The sequence below is a fragment of the Mobula hypostoma genome (assembly GCF_963921235.1).
Source record: "Mobula hypostoma chromosome 3 unlocalized genomic scaffold, sMobHyp1.1 SUPER_3_unloc_2, whole genome shotgun sequence".
NCBI classification, from domain to species: domain Eukaryota; kingdom Metazoa; phylum Chordata; class Chondrichthyes; order Myliobatiformes; family Myliobatidae; genus Mobula; species Mobula hypostoma.
Window position 1 is genome coordinate 20,990 of NW_026948109.1, and position 26,387 is coordinate 47,376.

Genomic DNA, 26,387 nt, shown 5'->3' on the forward strand with positions numbered 1-26,387 from the left:
TATGCTGGGTGAAGAATGAGTCTTCAGAGATTTTGACACCCAAGAACTTGAAACTTTTCATTATTAAGCACCCCCCACATGCAGGATACGTCCTCCTCTCATTGCTACCAACAGGGAAAAGGTACAGGAGCCTGAAGACACACACACACACGTTAGGAACAGCTTCTTCAGGCCCACCATCAGATCTCTGAATGGTCCATCAACCCATAAGCACTACCTCAGTACCTTGCTCTTTTTATTCAGATATAAATATTTCATTGCAACTTAGAATATAGATCAGTACAGCGCAGAAGCACAGTGTCTGTGTGAGCCACCATGCCAATCCAATCCCATCTGCCTGGACATAATCCATGTATCTCTAATGCCAGCCTGTTCATCCGTCTGTGTAAACACAACTTCAACGTCACTAACATATCTGTTTTTAATCACCTTAAGTAGCATGTTCCATGCACTAACCATTCTGTGCAAAAATAAAGTTTGCCCTACAAATCTTCTTTGATTTTTCCCCTTTCACCTTAAAGTTATGTCCTCTTGTATTTGTCATTTACCCCCGAGGAGAGTAACTGTGACTATCTCCAGTCTCTGTAATCCTAGCAGCACACGTCTTTACTTCCCCCCACACTCTGCTTTCCACAGGGATTGCTCTCTCCACCATTCCCTCGTCCATTTATCCCTCCTCACTAATCTCTATCCTGGCACTTATAACTGCAAGCAATAGAAATGTTACACCTGTCCTCAAATAGTCCTTTCAGGTGAGACAACACGTCGCCTGTGAATCTGTTGGGGTCACCTATTGTATCCTGTGTTCCTGATGTGGCCTCCTGTACATTAGTGAGACCTGCCTAATATAAATTTGGGAGTGCTTTGTCGAACATTTCCATTCTATCCACCAAAAGTGGAGTATCTGGTGGGTAACTATTTTAATTCTTCTCCCCATTCCCGTTCCAACATGGCGGTCCCTTGCCTCCTCTTCTGCCCAGATGAGGCCACTCTCAGGGTGGAGGAGCAACATCTCACAATCCATCTGGGTAGCCTCCAACATCATGCCATGAATATCAATTTCTCCTTCCAATTAAAACAAATTCCCTCCCCCTTCCCTCCTTTTCTATTTTCCTCCTGGCCTCTTACCTCTTCTCCTCGCCCGCCTATCACCTTCCCCTGGTGCCCCTCCCCTTTCTTGCCATGCCAAAATTCCTTCTTCTCCTGCCCTTTACCTTTCCCACCCACCTGGCTTCACCTATCACCTTCTAGTTTGTCCTACTTCCTCCCCCCCTCTTTATTCTGGCATCTTCCCCATTTCCTTTCCAGTCCTCATGAAGGGACTCAACCCAAAACACCAACTGTTTATTTCGTTCCAAAGAGCTCCTCCAGCATCTTGTGCTTGTTGCTCTGGATTTCCAGCATCTGTAGAAGTGTGTGTGTGTGTGTCTATATCTGTTTAAGTCTCTCGTAAATTTATGAACTATTATCTCAGCCTCCAGAGGAAGCAATCCAACTTCATCCAACCTTCCTTTCTAATGAATGCTCCAATCCAGGAAACTCTTCAGCACACTATTCTCTTTTAGGACATGGAAGCTTTAAGAGTACTTATATGACTTACAGTAATTTTTAAGCACTGCACTGTCCTGCTGTTGCAAAACAACAGATTTCACAACATACAGTACGTTAGTGAATACAAACCTGATTCCAATTCACTTTCCTCTTTGCTATATTTATTTTCATCAGACAGACAGCGTGGGACTGGTCTTTCCAGCCCAAAGACCTGGTAACACACCTGTTTAACTCCAGCCTAATCACAGGACAATTTACAATGACCTGACCAGCAAGACTTTAGACGGTGGATGGAAAGCAGAGCACCCAAAGGAAACCCACGCATTCACAGGGTAGACGTACAAACTACTCACAGAAGACATTGAAACTGAACTCCAAACTCCGACGCCCTGTGCTTTCATGGTATCGCACTAACTACTCTGCTTCTATGATGCTCACAATATTGTGCTAATCTTAAATGGTGATCTATATCATAGCATACAGTAATTTTTGTGTCTTGCACTGTACTGCTGCCACTGAAACAAGTAAGAATAAACCTGATTCTGAACTCAGGCGCCAGTGAACATAGCAAGTGTTACAATTATTCGACAGCCTTTAAATAATTAACTGTTGCCAGAGTAGTTATGTACCTCAATCTCCCTTGTATGGTGTGCACAATATTCTGGCTCTATAGGCTCCTCCTTCTTAATCGGAAGCATCAAATTCACTTGAGGTTTACTGCTGGTGGTATCGTCGGCTTTCTTGCTCTGCTTGCTGGATGACGGTAGGGATTCAGGTATTGCAGGGGAATTGGTCCTCACCCATCGTTCGATCTCCTTAGGGGAGATCCTGGTGAGGCAGACTCGGAGATCCGAGCAAATTCCTGCCTTCTTCTGTAACTGCTTATCCATTTCCTCTTCAACCATCGTACTAGCTGGTTCCGTGCACTGTTGGGAGAAAGGGACGAGATGTTTAGCTATTCGGCAAGTACAGAAATTTTGTTTAAAATGCTCACAAGCAGAATCACAGTGTGATACAAGCAACACATAATTAAAAATATCACATTTTCACTTGCTAATATGACGAGGTTCTGTGATTTTGACTACCATTGTCCCAGTCTAAATTACACAAAATATATTGATTACAAATGTCAAGAAATGACAACAGATAAAAGTTTTTTATCATTATACACTTGGTGGCCACTTTATTACATACCTCCTGTGCCTAATAAAGAGGCCACTGAGTGTATGTCCATGGTCTTCTTCTGCTGTGGCCCGTCGACTTCAAGGTTCAACATGATGTACATTCAGATATAGCCTTCTGCACACCTCTGTTTTAGCGCATGGTTACTTGAGTTACAGTCACCTCCCCTGTCAGCTTGATTAAGCCTCGCCATTCTCCTCCGACCTCTCTCATTAACAAGGAACCTTTTGTCCACAGAACTGTCACTCACTGCTTTTTTTTGTTTTTTTGCACCATTCTCTGTAAACTCTGTAAACTGTACTGGGTGAGAATCCCAGATAAGATTCTCAAACCATCACATTTGGCACCAACAATCATTCAATGGTCAAAGTCACTTAGCTCAGCTTTCTTCCCGGTTCTGATGTTTGGGCTGAACAACAACAGAACCTCTTGATCATGTCTGCATGCTTTTATATACAGTGGCATGCAAAAGTTTGGGCACCCTGGCCAAAATTTCTGTCACTGTGAATAGCTAAGCGAGTAAAAGATGACCTGATTTCCAAAGGGCATCAAGTTAAAGATGACACATTTCTTTAATATTTTAAGCGAGATTACTTTTTTTCATTTCCATCTTTTACAGTTTCAAAATAACAAAAAAAGGAAAAGGGCCTGAAGCAAAAGTTTGGGCACCCTGCTTGGCGGTACTTGGTAACACCCCCTTTGGCAAGTATCACAGCTTGTAAACACTTTCTGCAGCCAGCTAAGAGTCTTTCAATTCTTGTTTGGGGGATTTTCACCCATTCTTCCCTGCAAAAGCCTTCTAGTTCTTTGAGATTCTTGGGCCATTTTGCTTGCACTGCTCTTTTGAGGTCTATCCACAGATTCTCGATGACGTTTAGGTTGGGGGACTGTGAGGGCCATGGCAAAACCTTCAGCCTGCGCCTCTTGAGGTAGTCCATTATGGATTTTGAGGTGTGTTTAGGATCATTATCCTGTTGTAGAAGCCATCCTCTTCATCTTCAGCTTTTTTACAGACGGTGTGATGCTTGCTTCTAGAATTTGCTGGTATTTAAGTGAATTCATTCTTCCCTCTACCAGTGAAATGTTCCCCTTGCCACTGGCTGCAACACAAGCCCGTAGCATGATCGATCCACCCCCATGCTTAACAGTTGGAGAGGTGTACTTTTCATGAAATTCTGCACCCTGTTTTCTCCAAACATACTTTTGCTCATTGTGGCCAGAAAGTTCTATTTTAACTTCATCAGTCCACAGGACTTGTTTCCAAAATGTATCAGGCTTGTTTAGATGTTCCTTTGCAAACCTCTGACACTAAATTTTGTGGTGAGGACGCAGGAAAGGTTTTCTTCTGATGACTCTTCCATGAAGGTCATATTTGTGCAGGTGTCGCTGCACAGTAGAACAGTGCACCATCACTCCAGAGTCTGCTAAATCTTCCTGAAGGTCTTTGGCAGTCAAACAGGGGTTTTGATTTGCCTTTCTAGCAATCCTACGAACAGTTCTCTCAGAAAGTTTTCTTGGTCTTCCAGACCTCAACTTGACCTCCACCATTCCTGTTAACTGCCATTTCTCAGTTACGTTATGAACTGAGAAATGGCTATCTGAAAATGCTTTGCTATCTTTTTATAGCCTTCTCCTGCTTTGTGGACATCACTTATTTTAATTTTCAGAGTGCTAGGCAGCTGCTTAGAGGAGCCCATGGCTGCTGATTGTTGGGACAAGGTTTGAGGAGTCAGGGTATTTATAAAGCTTTGAATTTTATGTCACCTGGCCTTTCCTAACAATGACTGTAAACAAGCCACAGCCCTAACAAGCTAATTAAGGTCTGAGACCTCAAATCTCTTGGGGTGCCCAAACTTTTGCATGGTGCTCCTTTCCTTTTTTTCACTCTAAAATTCAACAAAACAAAAACGATACACTAATCTTGCTCAAAATGTTGAAAAGAATGTTTCATCTTTAACTTTATGCCTTTTGGAGATCAGTTCATCTTTTACTCACTTAACTATTCACAGTAACAGAAATTTTGACTAGGGTGCCCAAACTTCTGCATGCCAGATGATTGGCTGATTAGAAATTTGCATTAACAAGCAAATGTGGAGGTGTACCTAATAAAGTAGCCACTGAGCGTATATCTTCCAATCATGGCCTGGTCTTTAAAATTATTACTTGGAGTATTATGTAAAAATAAACACATCCTAGCAGTGAAAACTCTTGAATTACTTGATTAGCTAGGTTGGCAAGTTGCTGGATGATTAAAAATACCTTCCAACCCTTGCCTGATATTTATGCCTCAAGTACAGATGGTGGGGGGGAGGGGTGGGCTCATCTCTAGATTTCTGCACAAGGAATCCTTGATACCAGGAAGAAATGCTAAGCACAGGTTGTGGCCAAGCACAGAGTTCAAATGAACCGCACAGGCCCTTCAGCCCACAACCTTCTCCAAGATCAATCTAACCCTTTGCTCGTAATTGCCATCCATTTTTCTATCATTCACGTGCCTAGCTAAGAATTTCTTAAATCTCCCTTATGTATCTACCTCTACCACCACCCCCGGCAGGACATCCCACACACCTACCACTCTGTGTAAAAAAAAAGCCTACCTCTGACATAAAGGAAACTTGCAGGGCAAGTTTGTTTTCATACCCCAAAGTGGTGTGTAAGAGGTTGCTCTTACAAACATGAATACACTAGGAATGGATCATATGCAGGCAGAAGAGTTTTAGTTTAATTTATGTTTGGACAGACATTGTGGAGAAAGGGCCTATTTCTATTGCTGTTCAATGTTCTACGCAAGCCAATCACTATTCAAGGTTAAATTTTGAACACAGAATGCTATAACACAGTATGGGCCCTTTGGCCTCCGATTCTGTGCCGACCTTCTAACCTACCCTAGATTAATCTTATCCTTCCATCGCACAAAGCCCTTCGTTTTTCTATCATCCATGTGCCTGCGATTCTTTGAAAAGTTTCTAATGTATCTGCATGAGTGGCAATATGGAGATATGTCTGTACCAAAGGAGGAACTGACAGTATAAGGTGCTCATTCCCTCCACTAGCCTGCAGGCCCATTTTGAGCAAGGTGTATTGCCTGCTTAGCACCCACCCCCCTGAACAGGGTCATTTGAAGCCATGGGAGCACGTGGTGGATGGTCGGATAAGCAATTGGTGCAACCACTGAGGCCAGGCAGACAAACTCTGAAGAGTTTTGATCATGGCTGGGGTCACCCGTCTTGAACGGCAAACCAAGAACAAAGGAAAAACACGAATGCCCATGTCATAGGCATGGTACGTGATGAAAAAAAACCTACGTATCTGCCTCTCCCACCACCCCTTGCTGCACATTCCACTATGACATGCAAAGGTTTAAACAAAATGTGAGGCACTTTAAAAGAAACATGCAAATCACACAGTAAAACTCATGTTTTTTTTACCTTTTCCCTTCTCCTCACCCGATTATCACCCTGATGCCCCTCCTCCTTTCTCCCATTCTCCCTTCCTACCAGATTTTTCCTTCTCCAGCCCTTTGCCCATTTCACCCTTCACCTTCCAGCTTCTCACTTCATTATCCCCCTCACCCACCCATCTTCCTCCTCACCTGATCATACCTATTAACAGCACACTTAGCCCGCTACCCCCATCCCTTTCTTATTCTGGCTTCAACTCCCTTCCTTTCCAGTCCTGCTAAAGGGTCTCAGTTCAAGATGTTGACTGTTTATTCATTTCCATACCTGACCTGCTGAGTTCCTCCAGCATTTTTTGTGCGTTACACTTTTTCTTAAATCCCGACATGTCAAGTGTACAAACAAGCTTAGCTGACAGATGGTGCACAGAAAAGGGTCCAGCCTTATGACACTATTTCAGAAAAGCATTCCCAGATTATCCATCAGATTAAAGACGTGTTTATTTATCACAAGTACATCAAAACTGTGAAATGCGTCATTTGTGTCAAATCAAATTCGCAATGATTGTGCTGGGGGCAGCCTGCAAATGTCACCACACATCCAGCACCAACATAGCATGCCCATAAGTGGAGACATATGTATTTAATTTCTCTGTGATGCTAGTATAAAGAAGAGAGAAGAAGCAGGATTCTTGGTAGGGTCCACATTCACAGATCCCTCAAAATTGCGATGCAAATTGGCAGGCTGATTAAGAAAGCATATGGTGTGTTGGCCTTCATTAGTCAGGGGCTTTAGTTCAAGACCAAAAGGTAATGTTGCAGCATCTCTAAAACTATGATTAGACCATTCTTGAAGAACTGTGTTCAGTTCTGGTCACCTAATTATAGGAAGGACATCGAAGCTTTAGAGAGGGAGCAGATGTACCTGATAAAGTGACGACTGAGTATACATAGGTGATAATAGGAACTCGTACGTGGCAAGTGGAACAGAAAGGATGGCAGGACAGAAAGGACAGTGGACAAAATGCATTACAGAACCGGGAGGAGCAGCTGTAAAGAAAGATGAAAGAGTGCAGCAGGTAGCCATGGAGGGAATGAAGGTGGATAGGATGCGGAGGACAAGGGGGAGGGATGAGTCAACCGGATAGTCATGGAGAGAGTGAAGTTGGAAAGGTTGGTGAGGTCAAGGGGAGTGATGAGTGGACCGGATAGTCATGGAGAGGAGGAAGATGGAATGGAAAGGGGAGGGATGAGTGGACCAGATAGTCATGGAGAGGAGGAAGATGGAATAGAAAGGGGAGGGATGAGTGGACCAGATAGTCATGGAGAGGAGGAAGATGGAATGGAAAGGGGAGGGATGAGTGGACCAGGTAGTCATGGAGAGGAGGAAGATGGAACGGAATGGGGGGGGATGAGAGGACCAGGTAGTCATGGAGAGGAGGAAGATGGAACAGAATGGGGAGGGATGAGTGGACCAGGTAGTCATGGAGAGGAGGAAGATGGAATGGAAAGGGGAAGGATGAGTGGACCAGGTAGTCATGGAGAGGAGGAAGATGGAATGGAAAGGGGAGGGATGAATGGACCAGGTAGTCATGGAGAGGAGGAAGATGGAACGGAATGGGGAGGGATGAGTGGACCAGGTAGTCATGGAGGGAATTAAGGTGAAAGGTGGTGTGGAGTACAAGGTGTGGCTGGTGGTGGGATCTCATTGGAGCTGGCTGCAGGTTGCTGAGGAATGCAGGTTTAATAATATGGGCTAGAGGAGGCCAGTCTCCATTCAGTCTGAAAGGAGTGCAGCAAAGAGTTGCTAGACTGGTGACAGTAATGGATACTTTGCATTTTGAGGATAGTGCATGGATGAGAACTCCATTCTCCAGAGTCAAGAACGAGGAGACCTCATCAAATCCCTCAGTATTCTCACAGGGCTTGACAATCTGGATGAAATGAGGATGCTTCTCCTGACAGTAGAGTCTGGAGCCAGGTCACAGCAGCACTTCATGAAAATATTTGGACTCACTGATGAACACCTGAGCAGTCCTACGAATGTTTTGACATATGTGATTGAAAAAGAATCTGAATAAGTCAAGATGACATGTGGTCTGGAGGGCAACTCCCAGACCTTGGTGGTCAGGTGCATTTCCTACCCTTGTAGAGGTGGTGGGTTTCGAAGGTCGACAAGGTCTTGTTGATTGCTGCATTGATCGTACTGCTGCGGCCACTGGTCAGTGGTGTGGTGAGTGAGCGGGTGCCTACTGGGCTGCAACACCCTGTGTGCAGTTCATCCTCTTGAGGGTGCACTCATCCAGGCAAGAGGAGACTGTTGTATTGTGTTCCTGACTTGAGCCTTGTAAATGGTGAGCAAGCATTGTGGAACTGTGAGGTGAATTCATAGCCTCTGACTGATTCTTTTATATATCTACTCCAGGTCAGTTTCTGCTCAAAACAAACCAGAGATGCTGACATCAAAGGTAAGATAATCAACATCAGAAATTCCGCAGATGCTGGAAATGTAGAGCAACACACACAAAAAACTGGAGGAACTCAACCGAGTCAAGCAGTATCTATGAAGAGGGATAAACAGTTGACAATTCTCAACCCAAGTCATCAACCGTTTATTCCTCTCCAATACCATTCCCCACCATCTCCCCTCTTACTCCTTCTCTTTTCCTTACCGGCCCATCATCTCCCTCTGATGCCCCTCCTTCTCCCATTTCTCCAATAGTCTACTCTCCTTTCTTATCAGATCCCTTCTCTAGCCCTTGACCATTCCTACCTATCCCCTTCCAGCTTCTTACTTCATTACCCTCCCCTCACCTGGTTTCATCTACCATCCGCCACCTTGTGCTCTCCACCCCCAACACCCCTGCTTCTTATTCTGGCACCTTCTCCCTTTCTTTTCAATCTCGATGAAGGGTCTCAGACCGAAATGTTGGCAGCTTATTGCCCTATAGATACTGCCTGACCAGCTATATCTCTCCAGCATTTTGTGTGTAATGTTCTATGAAGATAATGTTAGGAGTGAGAGGTGAGAGCTGGATTTACTCATTGGATAGCATTCACGTTTCTAAACGAATAACACATCGAACCTTGAAGTAGACAGGCTCCAGCAGCAGAAGACCAAGGTGAATTCCACTCCTATGGACACATGATTAGTTTCTATGCATTTCACAGTACTACTGCTGCAAAACAACAAAGTTCGCAACATATGACATTGATATTAAATCTGATTCTGATTTAGTGAGGGTCACTCCAGTCTTCTCAGCATTTATATTAAGTAGGTAAACAAGGTACCATACATCATGTAAAAAGTTATGAACACAATTAGAATATGAAAAGGTTACAATTGGAAGGGAAGCTCTTAACAGCATGAGACACTTGTTAGAACCATAATATGACACTTCATATTCTGTCTACGTGAGGCCATTCTCAGGGTGGAGGAGCATCACCTCGTATTCCATCTAGGTCACCTCCAACCTGATAGCATGAACATCAATATTTCCTTCCAGGAATTTTTCCCTTCCTTCTTCTATCTTTCTATTCCTCACTCCGGTTTCTTACACCTCTGCTCTTCACCTGCCCATCAACTCTCTCTGATGCCCCTCCTTGGTCCCTTTCTCCCATGGTTCACTCTCCTCTCCTATCAGATTCTTTCTTCTCAATCCTTTTACCTTTTCCACCGATCACCTCCCAGCTTCTTACTTTATCTCTCACTCCCCACCCACCCGACCTCACCTATCACTTTCTAATGTCCTCCTTCCCACATCCCCTTCCTTTCCAGTACTAATGAAGGGTCTTAGCCCAAAATATCAACTGTTTACTATGTCCACAGAAGCAGCCGGACCTGCTGACTTCCTCCAGCATTTTGTATGTGTTGTTGTAACTATCAATTGCTTCAGCATTTCATATAGCCAAACCTCTTTTGTACTTTAGCTTGCATTGGAAAATAAGACTGTTAGACAAAGTAAATACCAGTTGATTAAATTGGTAGCAAAAAGATTATGGAAAGACTCACCATACACTTGACAGGCACACACTGAGTCTTGTGCATGTTGCTGGGATTTTGGACACTGCAAACTTTCATGGATGAGCCTTCAGGCTGGTTCTCTTCCAGCTGGACCGGATTGAAGTCAGGGTCCTTTGGTTCTTCCTTGATTTTAACCTGTGAATTGGTCTGCGGCAAGTTAGGAGACAAGGTGCTCTCCTTTTCTCCAAGACTTTCTGAAGCCTCCTTTTCTCCAAGACTTTCTGAAGCTGAAAGAGTCTCAGGCTCTGGACTGGAAGAGTCGTTGCCCTTCTGAATGACAAGGTAGACTTTGCTGTTGTACATAACCAGCGCATTTTCCTTCGCCGGAGAAAACAAGTCTTCCTGAGTGTCTTTGTGTGAAACTCTCACCGGTGTTATCAAGTCTAACAACTTTTCTTCCACATATTTGTGATCAGCCAGGTTCTTCAGGATCTTTGAGGCTAAATTATTGGAGGATTTAACGGGAATAAGGCAGCGTGGTAGGAACTGTTGCTTGCTCTGCATAGCCAATTTCAGAGACGCCACCTGCCCAGCGTTAAAGGTTGCTGCACTACTACTGGGCAATGCTATGCTGGGCCCAGGACCCGCCCTGTTAATGACAACCGTGGGGACCTCAACTATGTTCTTGGGATGATTGCTTGGGGGGTGCTTCTGTACCGTCTTCACAGTACGGACAGGGCAAACATAAATGACAACAGGAGATGCATTTGAGGACTGTTGCCCACCAACAAGGTTGGAGGCTGCAGTAGGCAAAATCTTCTGCTGGATAGCAAGAGGCAGTAGAGATGCTGGTATAGACTTGACTTCTGCATGTGCGGGGATCAGAAGGTGATGGCCAGAAGGCAGTATCGGAGATTTTAAAAACATGTATGTCTTGTGGTCCGCTGTTAAAGGAGATGCTTGAGGCTTCCGCACCAAAGGACAAGGTTGCTTATCACTCTGTATATCCTTAGGTAATGTTAGTGATGCTTGGGTTGGAGCTGCAGCCTGCACACCAACTGTTGCAAGTTTACAACTCATTTTATCTTGAGCCAAAGTGACAGAAGGCTGGGCATTTTTCACTGCTGGACTTGGCAAAGCATCTTTGTAAAGCAGTTGCTCCAACGACAAAGCAGGAGGAGGCTGGGTTCTCTGCATGGCCAGACTTTTCACTGTAGCTGTTTTTATACTGTGTGACTCTTTGTCTGGACATGGGGTAGCAGTTGGCAGGGTCTGCATAGGCTTCCCAGAGAAAGTAACTGTTGTCAGAGGACATTGCAAAGGTGCAACATTTGCTGCTGTAGGTATCTTTGCTGGTGAACATTTGACTGGAGGGACGTTACTGATGCCTACAGGCGCGTCAACTGACGTGATCAATAATCCCCCCCCACTGGTAGGCGGCAGTATTGAAAGACACGTCTGGACGTTGCAATTTGTTGTTGCCACAGAGATCATGTTCAGTTTAGTAGAGGCGCTGCCGGTGGGAATTGGGAGAGGAACTGTAGGGATATAACGTATAGTATTGTTGGAGACTGGAATTAGCTTCAGGATGTTCTTGCCATCCAGAGCTGTGCTCTGCACAATCTTATAGATGCATCCTGAAGTGCTAGGAGAGACATTAAAAAAAGTCTTAGGCAATATGAACATATCCATTTGTGTTATAAAAAAGACAACACGATCTTAACTAAGCTACGCAACACATCCCCAATTTATAATATCATAAAAATAGAAAATCCACACAAGTTGATGATTCTCAAGTTGAAGCCCTCCTCACCATTGAGCAAATCTATATGGAACGCTGTCACAGGAAAACAGCACCCATCATTAGGAAACCCCACCACCCATATCATGCATTCTTCTCGCTGCTGCCATCGGAAAGGTGGTACAGGAGCCTCAGGAGCCACACCACCAGGTTCTATAATCAGGCTCTTAAACCAGGGGGATAACTTCACTCGCTCCATCACTGAACTGTTCCCACACCTACGGACCCACTTTCAAGGATTCATCATCACATATTCTCAATATTTGCTTATTTATTATTACTATTATTACTTCTGTTTTCTTTCTTTTCATATTTACACATTTGTTGTCCTCTGCACATTGATAATTTGTCCATTCTGTTGCGTGCTGGCTTTCACTGATTCTAATGTGTTGCTTGTATTTACTGTAAGAAAATGAATCCCAGGGTTGTATATGGTAACATATGTGCACTTTGAGCTTTATTATTTTGTGATTGAATGTACTATTGTAACTATAAGCACTGTATGTGACTGTATGTACTCTGTACTGCAGGAACCCTGTTTTGTTTAGCTGTATACATGTGTTTGATTCAATGAAAATTAAACTTGAACTTATTAATATAATCAACACATTATTGCATCATTTCCCAGACATGGTTTAAAGCAGGTAAAACACTGAACAGAGGGGGAAAAAAAGAATTAGGAAGAACCAAATTTAAGCTCTCCCAGTCTGAAAGGAAGAAAACATTGCTTAGATAAGGTGGTCCACAGTTGATATTTCATGTCTGCAGAAGGACTGATATTAAGAATGGGCAAAGATGTGGCAGATGGAATACAATGTAGCGGAGTGTATGTTCATGCACTTTGGTAGAAGGAATAAAGGCATAGACTATTTTCTAAATAGAGAGCAAATTCAGAAATCGGAGGTGCAAAGGGACTTGGGAGTCCTAATGAAGGATTTCTTGAAGGTAAGCTTGCAGGTTGAGACAGTGGTAAGGAAAGCAAATGCAATGTTATCATTCATTTTGAGGACTAGAATACAAAAGCAGGAACATATATGCTGAGGCTTTAAAAGGCACCAGTCAGACTGTACTTGCAGTATTGTGAGCAGTTTTGGGCAACATATGTAAGAAAAGACGTGCTGGCATTGTAGAGGGTCCAGAGGAGTTCACAAGAATTATACCAGAAATGAAAGTGTTGGCGTATGTGGAGCCTTTAATGGCTCCTGGCCTGTATTCACTGGAGCTTAGGGGGTGGAGGAGGGTGTATTCTCACTGAAACCTATTGAATATTGAGAGGCTGAGACAGAGTGAAGATGGAGAGGATGTCTCCTGTAGCCCAGGCAGACTAGGACCATAAGGGTCAAACTCAGAATACAACGATACTTTATTCTGCTGTTACGTCTTATTGAGAAACCCACATAACTAGATTTCATTTCCATCTTTGAATTCACAACCACAAGGGAAGTACATGAATTTTGAATTAGAATTAGGGCAAATTGCACTGGTGAACCACAGTAGCATGTCAATATTACAGCCTGGGGCATTCCGGAGTGTAATTCTATCACTATTCTGTAAGGAGTAGGTCTCCACTCTCCTCCCCGGCAGTATGTGTGGGTTTTCCCCCGGTGTTCGAGTTTCCTTCCACAGACCAAAGGCATACCAGGTGGGTCAAACTGCTCACTGTATATGTCCTGTGATTAGGTTCGGGTTAATAGGTTTGTTGAGGGTTGCTGGGGCGGTGTAGTTCAAAGGGCTGGAAGGGCCTACTCCGCGCTCTATCACTGAATAAGTAAACTGAGGAATAAACCGCAAAATGCCTTTTCATTCTTACATTCGTGGTATTACAGGCAGCTTACAAAAACTTCTAAATCCTGCAAGAAAACAAATCTCAGGGTTGTATATGGTGACACACAGTATACGTACTTTGAATTTTAAGGACTTAAAAAAAGCTCTGAAAATCTTAGAACAAAACAAAATACCTTGTAAGTAAGAGCAACAGCCCAGAATAAGTTAACTGCACACACATTACCGAGACTGTTACCTGTTTAGATAACTCAACGTGCTTTAGCATCACCTTTTCTCGAGCCTAACCCAAGTCGATCCCGATAACTAAAAACGATAAGATCAAGAGATTCACACACAAAATGCTGGAGGAACTCAGCAGGTCAAGCAGCATCTATGGAGAGGAATAGACAGTCGACATTTCGGGCCAAGGCCCTTCATCAGGACTAGAAAGGAAGGGGGAAGATGCCAGAATAACATGGTGGGGGAAGGAGAAGAAGGGAGTGGGTGGGAAAGATAAAAGGGCTGAAGAAGGAGTTTGATAGGAGAGGAGAATGCATGACGGAATAAAGGAGGGTGACTGGGGAAGTGATAGGCAGGCGAGGAGAAGAGGGAAGAGGCCAGAGTGGGGAATGGAAGAAGAGGGAAGGGGATGTTAATGCCATCTAGACGCAGTATGAGGTACTGCTCTTTCTCACTGACAGAGGCCTCATCATGGCAGAAGAGGAGGCCATGGACCAACATGTCAGAACAGGAACAGAGAGAGGAATTAAAATAGTTGGGTCACTGGAAAATTACGCTTTTGGCAGATGGAGCAGAAGGGCTCAAAAAAATGATGCTGCTCTCTATTTTATCAGTAGCTTTACCCCCCTACCACTGGCCTTTGTCTGGAACTAGTGTGTTGACACCATCCAGGAAAACGTCAAATGCAACCCATTTAGGCCCTGAAGCAAATTCTGCTATTCAATAAGAATTCAATATGGCCCAAACACATTCATGCAATTCCAAAGACACAACAGCAGCTATATTTCATTAAGAGTTTGAGGAGAGCTGGTATGTCACCAAAGACACTCGAAACTTTCTGCCGATGGACCGTGGACAGCTTTCCATCTGACTGCATTATCATCTAGTGTGGAGGGGCCACTGCACAAGATCAGAAAAAGGTGCAGAGGTTGTAAACTTAGCCAGCTCCATCATGGGCACTAGTCTCCCCAGCATCGAGGGCACTTTCAAAAGGCGATGCCTCAAAATGGTGACATCCATCAGTAAGGATTCCCATCACCCAGGACATCCCTCTTCTCATTACTACCATCAGGGAGCCTGGAGACACACGCTCAACTTATATATACATACCCACATACTTATTGTAATTCATGGTTTTTACTATTTGTATTGCAATGTACTGCTGTCAAAAAACAAGAAGTTTGATTACACTTAATGGTGATATTAAACCTGATTCTGATTCTGTGATATAGAAACATAGAAACAGAGAAATATAGAAAATAGGTGCAGGAGTAGGCCATTTGGCCCTTCGAGCCTGCACCGCCATTCAGTATGATCATAGCTGATCATCCAACTCAGAACCCTGTACCTGCCTTCTCTCTATACCCCCTGATCCCTTTAGCCACAAGGGCCATATCTAACTCCCTCTTAAATATAGCCAATGAACTAGCCACTCTATTAAAGAGTCAACACAATCCTCAAAATAATAACAATCAGAATCAACATGGGCTTATTTCAAGGAAATGGAAATTCACCAATCGGTTCAGAGTTTTAAGACTAAAATGGATAGGGCAGATGTTATATACTTTGAACTTCAAAAGGCATTGGATAAGATTTTAGTGAGAAAAGCATAGCACAGGGGAAAGTGAACTGACACAGACTGAAGATCAGTTAAGTTAGAAACTTAAGTACATTGAGAAGCTGTGGGTAATACTATGCTATAGGGTTTGAAACTCTTGATCAATGATTTTGATCAAGTGTATTTACTTTTGATGTTAACAAGCAGAGGATGATGCAGAAACTTTTAAGGTGGCATGGAAAGTTAAGTGAATGGATAAAGATGGAATACAATAGAGTAAACACCGGGAAATCTGCAGATGCTGGAATTTCAAGCAACACACATAAAAATTGCCGGTGAACGCAGCAGGCAGGGCAGCATCCACAGGAAAGGACACAGTCGACACCTCAGGATCTCCCCCTCCCCCTTTCAAATCATATAGAGGGGGTGCAGTAGTGTAGCCACCAGAGAACACTCGTGACCCAGGTTCAATTCCTGCCCCGTTTCCCTGTGACTGTGTGGGCTTCCTCCCATATTCCAAAGACATACAGGTTAGTAGTTATATGGGTGGAAGTGGATGGTGTGGATTTGTTGGGCCAGAAGGGTCTGCTAGCATGCTGCACCTCGAAATAATCCTCAGATCACAGTTCATGCTGATCTATACGAATTGTGGATAGCACAGAGGGTTGCTGTTGGCTACAATGGGACATTGACTGGATGCAGAGCTAGGCTGAGAAGTGACAGATGGAGTTCAACCTGGAAGAGCGTGAAGGGATTCACTTTGGAAGGTCAAATTTCAAGGTAGAATACAGGGTTAATAGCAGGATTCTTAGCAATGGGGTGGAACAAAGAGATCTATGTTCCCTCTAATTAATTTTTATAGTGCGCAGACCAACCATTGCTATGAGCAGAATTATTAATTTTTTTCTAAAAAAACACAGCCTCAATACTGCATAGCACTTTTTTTTGTAATTATGCTTACCATGAATATTTAGAATGAAAATTGGAAACTCACGTTCTTTTGATTTTATCTATTAATTGAAGTATATAATGAAATCCAGTACCAAGAAAATCCTTCATGTTTCATAAACTCTTTTTTATCAGTCCTTATTATAAATCCACTATCATATCACAAAAACACAAATCACAACTCACAACACAAGTAAATAATGTCAGGTTGTCACAACAAGAGAGGCAAAATGGCAAAAGTAAAATATTTTTGACTAAATAGCATTGGTGTTCAGAATACCGGTGGTTTATTAACAATGAGCAACTGACTTCCATTCTGTGTTTATTGTTACAATTTGTAAATGTATTGTAACTTGAAACATTGACAATGTAAATACATTGAAGCTCTAAAATGTTTCAAAGTAGAGGCTGTGGTACATTTATTATTTAGAAAATGTATGGATTATATTCATTAACACAATTACAGGGTATTTGACTATTATGCTAGTCAATTATGCTAATCAAAATTATATTGACATTATATAAAATAAAATTCCAGCTATTGCCAACAAAGCCTATATGCACAAGAGCATTTTGGTTACTGTGCAGACATGCACCAGCACAGCTTAGAGGGAGCCATGAGAGAGATCTTGGGATCCATATTGATAGATTCCTCATAGTTGTTGAGCGGGTTGACAAGGTTATTAAGAAGGCACATAGTGCGCTGGCCTTTAATAGTTGGAGGACTGAGTTTTAATAAGACATAGGAGCAGAATTAGGCCATTTGGCCCATCAGGTCTGCTCTGCCATTCCATCATAGCTGATTTATTATCCCTCTCACCCCATTTTCTCACCTTCTGCACATAACCTTTGACACCCCCACTAACCAAGAACCTATCAACCTCCACTTTAAGTATACCCAATAATTTGGTGTCCACAGCCGTCTGTAGCAATGAATTCCACAGATTCACCACCTTCTAACTAAAGAAATTCCACATCTCTCGGCACTTGTATCCAAACATGGCTTAACTGATCACAATGGAATTGAGTTACACAAAACCATTGGTATTGTCATTTCAGAGGATCTGTCCTGGGTTCAGCACTCAAGTGCCATCATGAAGAAGGCATGACAGAGACTTTACTCCTTGGAAATTTGCATAGAGGTGGCTTGTCATCTGAAGCTTTGCCAAACTTTTATAGAGGCACAAGGGAGAGTATCCTGACTGGTTGCATCAAATTCTTATGAATTCCAGTGGGTAGACACCCACACCCATCAAACGTTCCTCATATGACAAGCCTTTCGATCCCAGAATCAGTTTCGTGAACTTCTTCTTAAGTCTCTCCAATGTCAGCACATCCTTTCTTAGATAAAGGACCCATCACAATACTACAAGTGAGGCCTCACCAGTGCTTTATAAAGCCTCAACATTACATCCTTGCTATTATATCCTGATCCTTTCGAAACGAATGCTCACCACCGACTCAACCTACAAATTAACCTTTCAGGAATCCTGCACGAGGACTCTCGAGCCTCTTTGTTGCTGAGATTTTTGAATTTTCCCTCCTTATTTATTTGCTATTTTTTTTAAACACTTGGTCCTTTTTAGCATATTGGTTGTTCGTCAGTATATGTGTGTAGTTTTTCATTGATACCATTGTATTTCTTGTTCTAATGTGAATACCCACAAGAACATGAATCTCAGGGTATTACAAGTACCTTGTACCTTAAAGTTGTCATATCTCCAGGGTGGAGTGGGGAGGGGGTTGGAAAAGTGGTGTAAAGCTCCCAATGCCTATTTAATGCTCTGAATGGCAAGCATCTCAAAGAGCCTTTGACAACCAAGTCTATTGCCTGGCCTTTACGTGTGGTTTAGCTAAGCGAAGCAAAACAGTTTCTACTGACAGGAGAACAGGCAAGGTCCTCCAGGGAGCTGGGGCTCATCAGCCATGGTTGGCAGCTCGCTGAGAACAAGGAAAAAGCTGAGCTCAAGCACCTGCTGCCTTACAGCTATATCCACTCATGGGGAAGGTTTCGGGAGTAAACTCCCAAGGAAAAATCCGGAGCTGGAGTCCCAAAGGCAGTCCTACATTGAGCTCAATGCTGACTGGCAATTTCTGTGGCACTGCTGGTGTTAAAACTGTACCAGTCTCTGCTGTTCCTTTGGGTTTATCAGCTACATGGAATGGGGGAGCCTGCTGCATGGGCAGCAACTTGCTCTCCATATCGTATTGCCCCAACCAAGAGCAAATGCATTTTGATAATAAATTTACTTTGAATTTTGTGCTTTTCAACAATGGAAAGGGCTGCAGATTTGATGAAAAGCACATAGCAGCTTTATCTCTGAAGAAGGGTTTCAGCCCAAAATGTCAACTATTTATCCCCCTCCCTGACCTGCTGAGATCCCCCAGCATTTTATGTGCGTTGCTTTGGATTTCCTCCTTGTATTTGTCTCTATTAGAATCACTTTGGTGACCAGTTCGCAGTGCAAAAAAGGTTGGGGACCCCTGGCTTAGCTCACACTTGTGCTCAGTAGCGGGTGCGCTTTTTTTTTGCCGGGGTGGAGGGGGGTATCATTTCCTTGCTGCCCCTTACATGCGGGAGGGGGGAGCTGGGGGGGGGGACTTTGGGGTTCTCACGTTTAACTGTCGTTCATTCTTTGGGACACTCTATTTTTGTAGATGTTTTGCGAGGAAAAAGCATTTCAGAATGCACATGGTATACATTTCTCTGACTTTAAATTGAGCCTTTGACAGGCCATTAAAAGGATGCACTTTATAAACACTAGCTACCAGGGGTTAATCTGGGTGGTGAAAGCAGGATGGCAGGATCCAGAACAAAGCTGACTTAAACAATTTATGCTAAAACATCAACTCTGTGGTTGCTGAACCATGAGAGTCTGGCTAGTATCAAAGTCCAAAGTAAATTTCTTACCAGAGTACATGCATGTCACTATATACAAGATTCATTTTCTTGTGGGCATACACAGTAAGTACCAGAAACACAATAGAAGCAGAGAAAGACCACACTCAACAAGATAGACAAACAACTGATGTGGAAAAGGCGAAAACTATGCACATACAAAGAAAAAAAATAACAATAATAAATTAATATTGAGAACTTGAGAGAAAGAGTCCTTGAAAGTGAGGTCATAGATTGTAGAATCTGTTCAGTGATGGGGTGAGTGAAGGTGAGTGAAGTTATCCCCTCTGGTTCCAGAGCCAGATGATTGAGAGGTAATAACTGTTCCTGAATGTAGTGGTGTGAGACCTAAGGCTCCGGTACGTTCTTTCCTGACAGAAGGAGTGAGAAGAGAGTATAGCCCGGCTAATATCAGTTCATTTTGTACAAGGTCATGCAAAGACAATGCACCCAGTACCTCTCTAGTGCAGCTAGCAATTGGCTGATGATGAGTAGACAGCAATTACCACTTCAATGAGAAATACTCCAATTCTGGCAAAGCATTGACAATGAACTGCAAAATTCATTAATGCCCAGGGACCCTCCTACATACAGCATCTGAAACTCCCACAGTACCTACTCTCAGCCAGTCTGCCCTGAGAAAACATCACCAACTCACCTTCATTGAGTCTGCCTCACACCATCAATAACCTCTGGTTCGCTTCCTCCTTCCCTTTCTTCCACGATCCACCGTACCCTCCAATCAGATTGCTCCTTCTTCAGCCCTTTACCTCAGCCACCAATCAGCTCCCAGCTTCTCACTTCATCACTCTCCCCCAGCCACCCACCTTCCCCCTCACCTGGTCTCACCTATTACCTGCCAGCCTGTACTCCTCCACCTCTCCCACCTACTTATTCTGGCTTCTTCCCCCTATCTTTCCAGTCCTGACGAAAAATCTTGGCCCGAAATGTCAACTGTTTATTCCTCCCCATAGATGTTGTCTGACTTGCTGAGTTCCTCCAGCATTTTCTGTGTGTAGGTCACAATACAGGGCATTCAACCCCAACGTCACTTCCTTCCGTCACCCCTCCAGATGCTACTCGGCCCACTGAGTTGCAGCAGCAGGCTGTCTGTGATGCAACTGGCACCCACCAACCTATCTCTTACCATCTCACACATCTTGTGCCCTCGTCAGCCCAACCCCATTACCAAACCTCATCAACCGCCCCCCCTTCCGCCTACACAGAGCTGCATCACTGTCAGAATCAGATTTAACATCACTGGCAGATGTCACGAAATCTTTTGTTCTGTGGCTGCAGTAGATTGCAATGCACAATTTTAAAAATCTGTAAATTATAATTAGGATATAATTTAAAAATTAAATTAGTACAAAAAGAGAAGACAAAGTATGAGGTAATGTGCATGGGCTCATTGTCCATTCAGAAATCTGATGTCAGAGGGGAAGAAGCTGTTCCTGAATCATGAGTGTGTGTCTTCAGACCCCTGTAGCCTCCTCCCTGATGATAACAATGAGAAGAAGGCATGTACTAGGTGATGGGGGCCCTTAACGATGGACGCTGCCTTTCTGAGGTATCGCTTATTGAAGATGTCCTGGATACTGGGGAGGCTAGTGTCGATAATAGAGCTGGCTGAGTTTACAACTTTCTGCAGCTTTTCCTGATCCTGTGCAGTGACTACACCCCCTCCCCATACCAGACAATGATGCAAACAGTTGAAATCCTCTCCAAAGCACACCTGTCAAAATTTGCGAATGTCTTGGTGACATAGTCTCCTCAAGCTCCTAATGAAATATAGCCACTGTCGTGCCTTCTTGATGGAGCACAGAAGTGGGCGTGTCCCCAAGAAGGCCAGGGCCAGGGAAACACAGGAGCACTTACAGGACTGCTTTGAGTCACTGGACTGGACTGCATTCAGGGAGTCATCTTCAAGTCTGGATGAGTATGCTTCAGTTGTTACCGACTTCATTAAAACCTGTGTGGATGAGTGTGTGTCTATGAAAACTTGTTGTACATTCCCAAACCTAAGGCCATGGATGAACTAGGAGGTTCGTCAACTGTTGAGGGCTAGATCTGTGGCATTTAAGTCTGGCAACCCAGGTATGACTTGCAGAGGGCTATTTCAAGAACCAAGGAATAATTCCAAGAGTGGTTAGAGGTGACATTGGATGCACTTCAACTCTGGTAGGATTTGCAGGCCATTACTTCCTGCAAAGTGAAACCCAACATGATGAATGACGCAATGCTTCACTACCAGACAAGCTCAAAGCCTTTTATTATGCTCGCTTTGAAAGGGAGAATAAAACTACAGCTATGAGTATTCTTGCAGCATCCGGTGACCCTGTAATCTCTGTCTCGGATACCAATATCAGGCTGTCCTTCAAGAAGGTGAACCCTCGTGAGGTAGCAGGGTCCGATGGAGTATCTGGTAAGGCTCTGAAAACCTGTGCTAACCAACTGGTGGGAGTGCTCAAGGACATTTTCAGTCTGTCACTGCTACATTTGGAAGTTCCCACCTGCTTCAAAAGGGCAACAATTATACCAATTCCTAAGAAGAGCTGCACGAGTTGCCTTACTATTGTCCTGTAGCACTCACATCTACTGTGATGAAATGCTTTGAGAGGTTGGTCATGGCTAGAATCAACTCCTGCCTCAGAAAGGACCTGGACCTACTGCAATTTGCCTGTCACCACAATAGGTCAACAGCAGACGCAATCTCAATGGCTCTCTACATGGCCTTGGAACACCTGGGCAATGCAAATACCTATGTCAGGATGCTGTTCATTGACTATAGCTCTGCATTTAACACCATCATTCCAGCAGTCCTGATTGAAAAGCTGGGCCTCTGTACCTCCCTCTGCAACTGGATCCTTGACTTCCCAACCGGAAGACCACAACTAGTGCAGATTGCAATGAACATCTCCACTTCGCTGACGATCAACATGGGCACACCACGGGATGCGCGCTTAGTCCACTGCTCTACACTCTCTATACCCATGACTGTGTGGCTAGGCATAGCTCTATAAAATTGCTGATGATGCAACTTTTGCTGTAAGAATTTCAGATGGTGACGAAAGCATGTACAGGAGTGAGATATACTAGTTAGTTGAGTGGTGTTGTAGCAACAACCTTGCATTCAATGTCAGCAATACCACAGAGCTGATTGTGGACTTCAGAAAGGGTAAGACAAGGGAACACAAATCCTCATAGAGGGATCAGGAGTGGACAGAGTAAGGAATTTCAAGTTCCTGGGTGTCAGTATCTCTGAGGACCTAACCTGGACACAATATATTGATGGAACCACAAGGAAGGCAAGACTGCTGCTATATTTCATTAGGAGCTTGAGAAGATCTGGGTTGTCAACTGAAAAACTTCTACAAATATACAGTGGAGAGCATTCTGCTATGGGGGGGCGGGTGGGGTTGGGGCTACTGCACAAGGTCAAAGTGAAGTTGCAGAAACGTGTATAATTAAGGCAGCTCCATCATGGGTGCTAGCCTCTGTGGCCTCTTCAAGGAGCGGTGCCTTAGGAAGGCAGTGCCCATCATTAAGGACACCCACCACCCAGAACATGCCCCTCTTCTCATTGTTACCATTGGGAAGGAGGTACAGAAGACTGAAGGCTCACTCTCAGCGATTCAGGAACAGCTTCTTCCCCTCTGACATCCAATTTCTAAGTGGACATTGAACCCTTGAACACTACCTCCTACTTTCTATGCCTTTGCACTACTTAATTAACTTAACTAATACATATATATATATAGATAGATAGAAACTGTAATACAGCTTTTTCTCTATATTTATACATTGTATTGTACTGCTGCCGAAAAGTTAATAAAATTCACTAATATGCCGGTGATTTTGATTCTTTGTAATTGTATTGAAATATTGGGGCTGAATGGGCCGTGCCTAGTGCACACGCCACACGGCTGTCCCGCAATGCCTCCAACGTCTCCCGCTCCGCTGTGGCAGTCCACCTCGCGTCCCAGAGGTAAGATGCCCGACCGGCTGGCTGAGGACAGACTCGAACCCTCGACTCTCCGTTCCGCCTGCCCCTCGCCAGCCCAGGGGATTTGAAATCGAGCGTCAGGGGCTACGTCATCCCCTCCTCTCCACTCAACCGCAGCCACGACCCTCTACGTCATCCCCACCCTCTTTCCCGGTCCTCCAACCACGGCAGCTTCCAGCCACGTCAAAGGCTTAAACGCCTCGGCTCCGACCTTGGCCCCGCCCTTTGCATTGACGTCACCCAGGGGCGGGGACCTGCCCGCCGCCCGCGGGCGAAGGCAGGCGCTCCCATTTTGTCTGGGAAAACATCTCCCCCCCCCCCCCACAGCCTCACCCAACTTTAAGCCGGCGGCTGCTTACAAATGGATATTGCTATGAATCATCCGGAATCCAGGCCGTGCACGAAGAAAATAATGACTGTATGAAGTGTGATATTGACGTCAATCGGAACCAAGCTGAAAATCAAATGTTCAACAAGAGAGTCCATCACTTCTGCAGTCAATACGACGAGTATTCCAGTTCACGTAAAAAAATACGTTACGCAAGCTGTTCTATTCCATTATCAGGGATCTCCACCACCCAGGCCATGCTCTCTTCTTGTTGCTGCCATCAGGAATTTGCTACAAGAGCCTCCGGGACCACGCCGCCGGGTTCAGGAACAGTTCTTACCCCTCAACCACTGGCTCTTGAACCAAACGGGGTAACTTCACCCGCCCCATCACTCAAATGTTCCCACAACTACTCTTCATGTTCTCCATATTTATTGCTTATTTATTTATTATTATTTATTTTTTATAGTTTTTGTATTTGCAGTTTTTGTCTTTTGCACATAGCTTGTTTGACGGGTGTGGTCTTTCACTGATTCTATTCTGGGTCATGTATTTACCGTGAATGCCCACAAGAAAATGAATCTCATTTTGTATACAGTGATAAGTTAACTTTGAAGTGCATCACGAGCTCTCACAATATCAAACAAAATGTTGGGTTTTATCAGGGGCACTGTCAACACATGGTAATGTTGCCCTGGATCCCAGTCATGCTGAATCTACTGTGGGTGATGTTACAAGTTCACAGGTTCCTGCAGGCCAAGGCCACCAGACTCAAAAGCAATGACTTCTCCTAAGCCGTTAGACTAATTAGCATCTCCACCCTCTGTACTTAGCGCCACTTTATGTACACATTTACGTCTATGTATTAAAGACAAACTTGTGTATTAATATTTATTGTGTTTTATTATGCTTATTGTATTCTCAATGTTGCGTTGGATCCGAAGTAACAATCACTTCTTTCTTGATTACATTCATGTTCTACAGACTGGCAATAAACAATCTTCATAGGGGAACCTTCTATTTCTACAGATGTACCCTGGACATCGCTGTCTGGTATGGAGGGACCACCACACAGGATCAGAAAAAGCTGCAGAGTTGCAAATTCAACCAGCTCCACCATGGACACTAGCCTTCCCAGCATTGAGAACAACTTCAAAAGGCCATACCTCAAAAAGGTGGCATTCATCATTAAGGACCCCCAGCACCCATGACATTGCTACCATGCTGCCTGAAAGCACACACTCAACATTTCAGGAACATTTTCATCCCCTCTGCCATCAGATTTCTGAATCAATGTACACCATCTCAGTATTTTTCCCCATTCTTTTTGCATTGCTTATTTAATTTAATTTTCTTTGTTTATACTTCTGTAATTTACAGTTTTTATTGTCATTTATTGCAAAGTACTACTGCCAAAAACAACAAATTTCATGACATATGCCAATGATATTAAGCCTGATTATGAAAAAAAAATAGGCCGGTATACTAAAGTCAGCAGAGGTGAGTTAAAAGGAAATCACACTGTTTTTCAAAATTAACCAAATACCTTGATACTTAAATAAAGCCTGAGACAGTTCAAAGTTAAGGCACATTAGATTTGATTATCTTTGTCACAAGTACACCACAACATAGTGAAATGCATCACTTGCACCAACGACCACAGTCCAAGGATGTCCCTGCAAGTGTCACTGTGCCTCTGGCGCCAACATAGAATTCCCACAATTTGGAATGTTGGGGGAGAACAGCAGCAGCAGAGGAAACCCCCATGTCATGGAAAGAATGTACAAACTCTTTGCAGAAAGCGGGAGGAATTCAATCCAGGTCATTGGGGTCTGTAGTGTTGCGCTATCTGCTATGCTACAGTACCTCCCTTGTGAACTCCCTTTGGAGGCATCTTGAAGCACTGGAGAAACATCACATGGGATTAAAAGGGGAAAAATAGTTAAAGGATAAAGAAATGGAAAGCAGAAGTGAACAGTTTATTAGACTGGAGGGAAATTAGTGGTGGTAATCCCCAGAGGTTGGTGTCAGGATAATTTCTGACACACATCACTAATTTGGAGGAAGGAGGCAAATGACAGAATTTCAAGATGTTCACGTGACATATTACAGTAGGTCATTTGTAAGCAGATGAAATGGGAAATCACACAACTAAAATTTAAAACAAAAAAGTTACATACTCTTAAGAGACTCTTAGATTGGTACATGGAGCTTAGAAAAATAGAGGTAGGGAAATCCTAGGCAGCTTCTAGAGTAGGTTACCTGGTTGGCAGAACATTGTGGGCTGAAGGGCCTGTAATGTGCTGTAGATTTTCTATGTTCTACTCAGTGTCCACTTAGGTACACCTGCTCATTAATGCAAATATCTAATCAGCCAATCATGTGGCAGCAAATCAACACATAAAAGCATGCAGACTTGGTCATGAGGTTCAGTCATTGTTCAGACCTAACATCAGAGTGGGGAAGAAATGCAATCTAAGTGACTTAGACTGTGGAATGTTTGTTGGTGCCAGATGGGGTGGTGTGAGTATCTCAGAAACTCCTGGGAAGTTCATGCAGAATAGTCTCTCGAGTTTATGGAGAATGATAAAAACAAAAAACATCAAGTGAGTGGCAGTTCTGTCGGCGAAAATGCCTTGATATGAGAGAGGTCAGAGGAGAATAGCCAAAGTAGTTTAATCTGACAGTAACTCAAATAACCACGCATTGCAACAGTGACATACACAGAAGCATCTCATTCACTGAACCT

The 26,387-nt window shown here is 43.7% G+C and overlaps 1 protein-coding gene across 3 annotated transcripts in view; it reads right to left on the bottom strand.

Moving 5' to 3' along the window:
* Positions 1-26,387, bottom strand: part of LOC134341099 (ligand-dependent nuclear receptor-interacting factor 1-like) — a 51,278-nt gene that overhangs the window by 11,944 nt on the left and 12,947 nt on the right. The window contains exons 2-4 of one of the 3 annotated variants that reach the window (XM_063038850.1): positions 13,916-13,983; positions 10,143-11,739; positions 2,181-2,477 (exon numbers count right to left, since the gene is read on the bottom strand). In XM_063038850.1, the coding sequence (XP_062894920.1) occupies positions 2,181-2,477; positions 10,143-11,588 (1,743 nt within the window). In that variant the 5' untranslated portion in view covers positions 11,589-11,739; positions 13,916-13,983. The remainder of the gene's footprint in view (positions 1-2,180; positions 2,478-10,142; positions 11,740-13,915; positions 13,984-26,387) is intronic. The other 2 variants (XM_063038851.1, XM_063038849.1) reach the window with 2 other exon arrangements.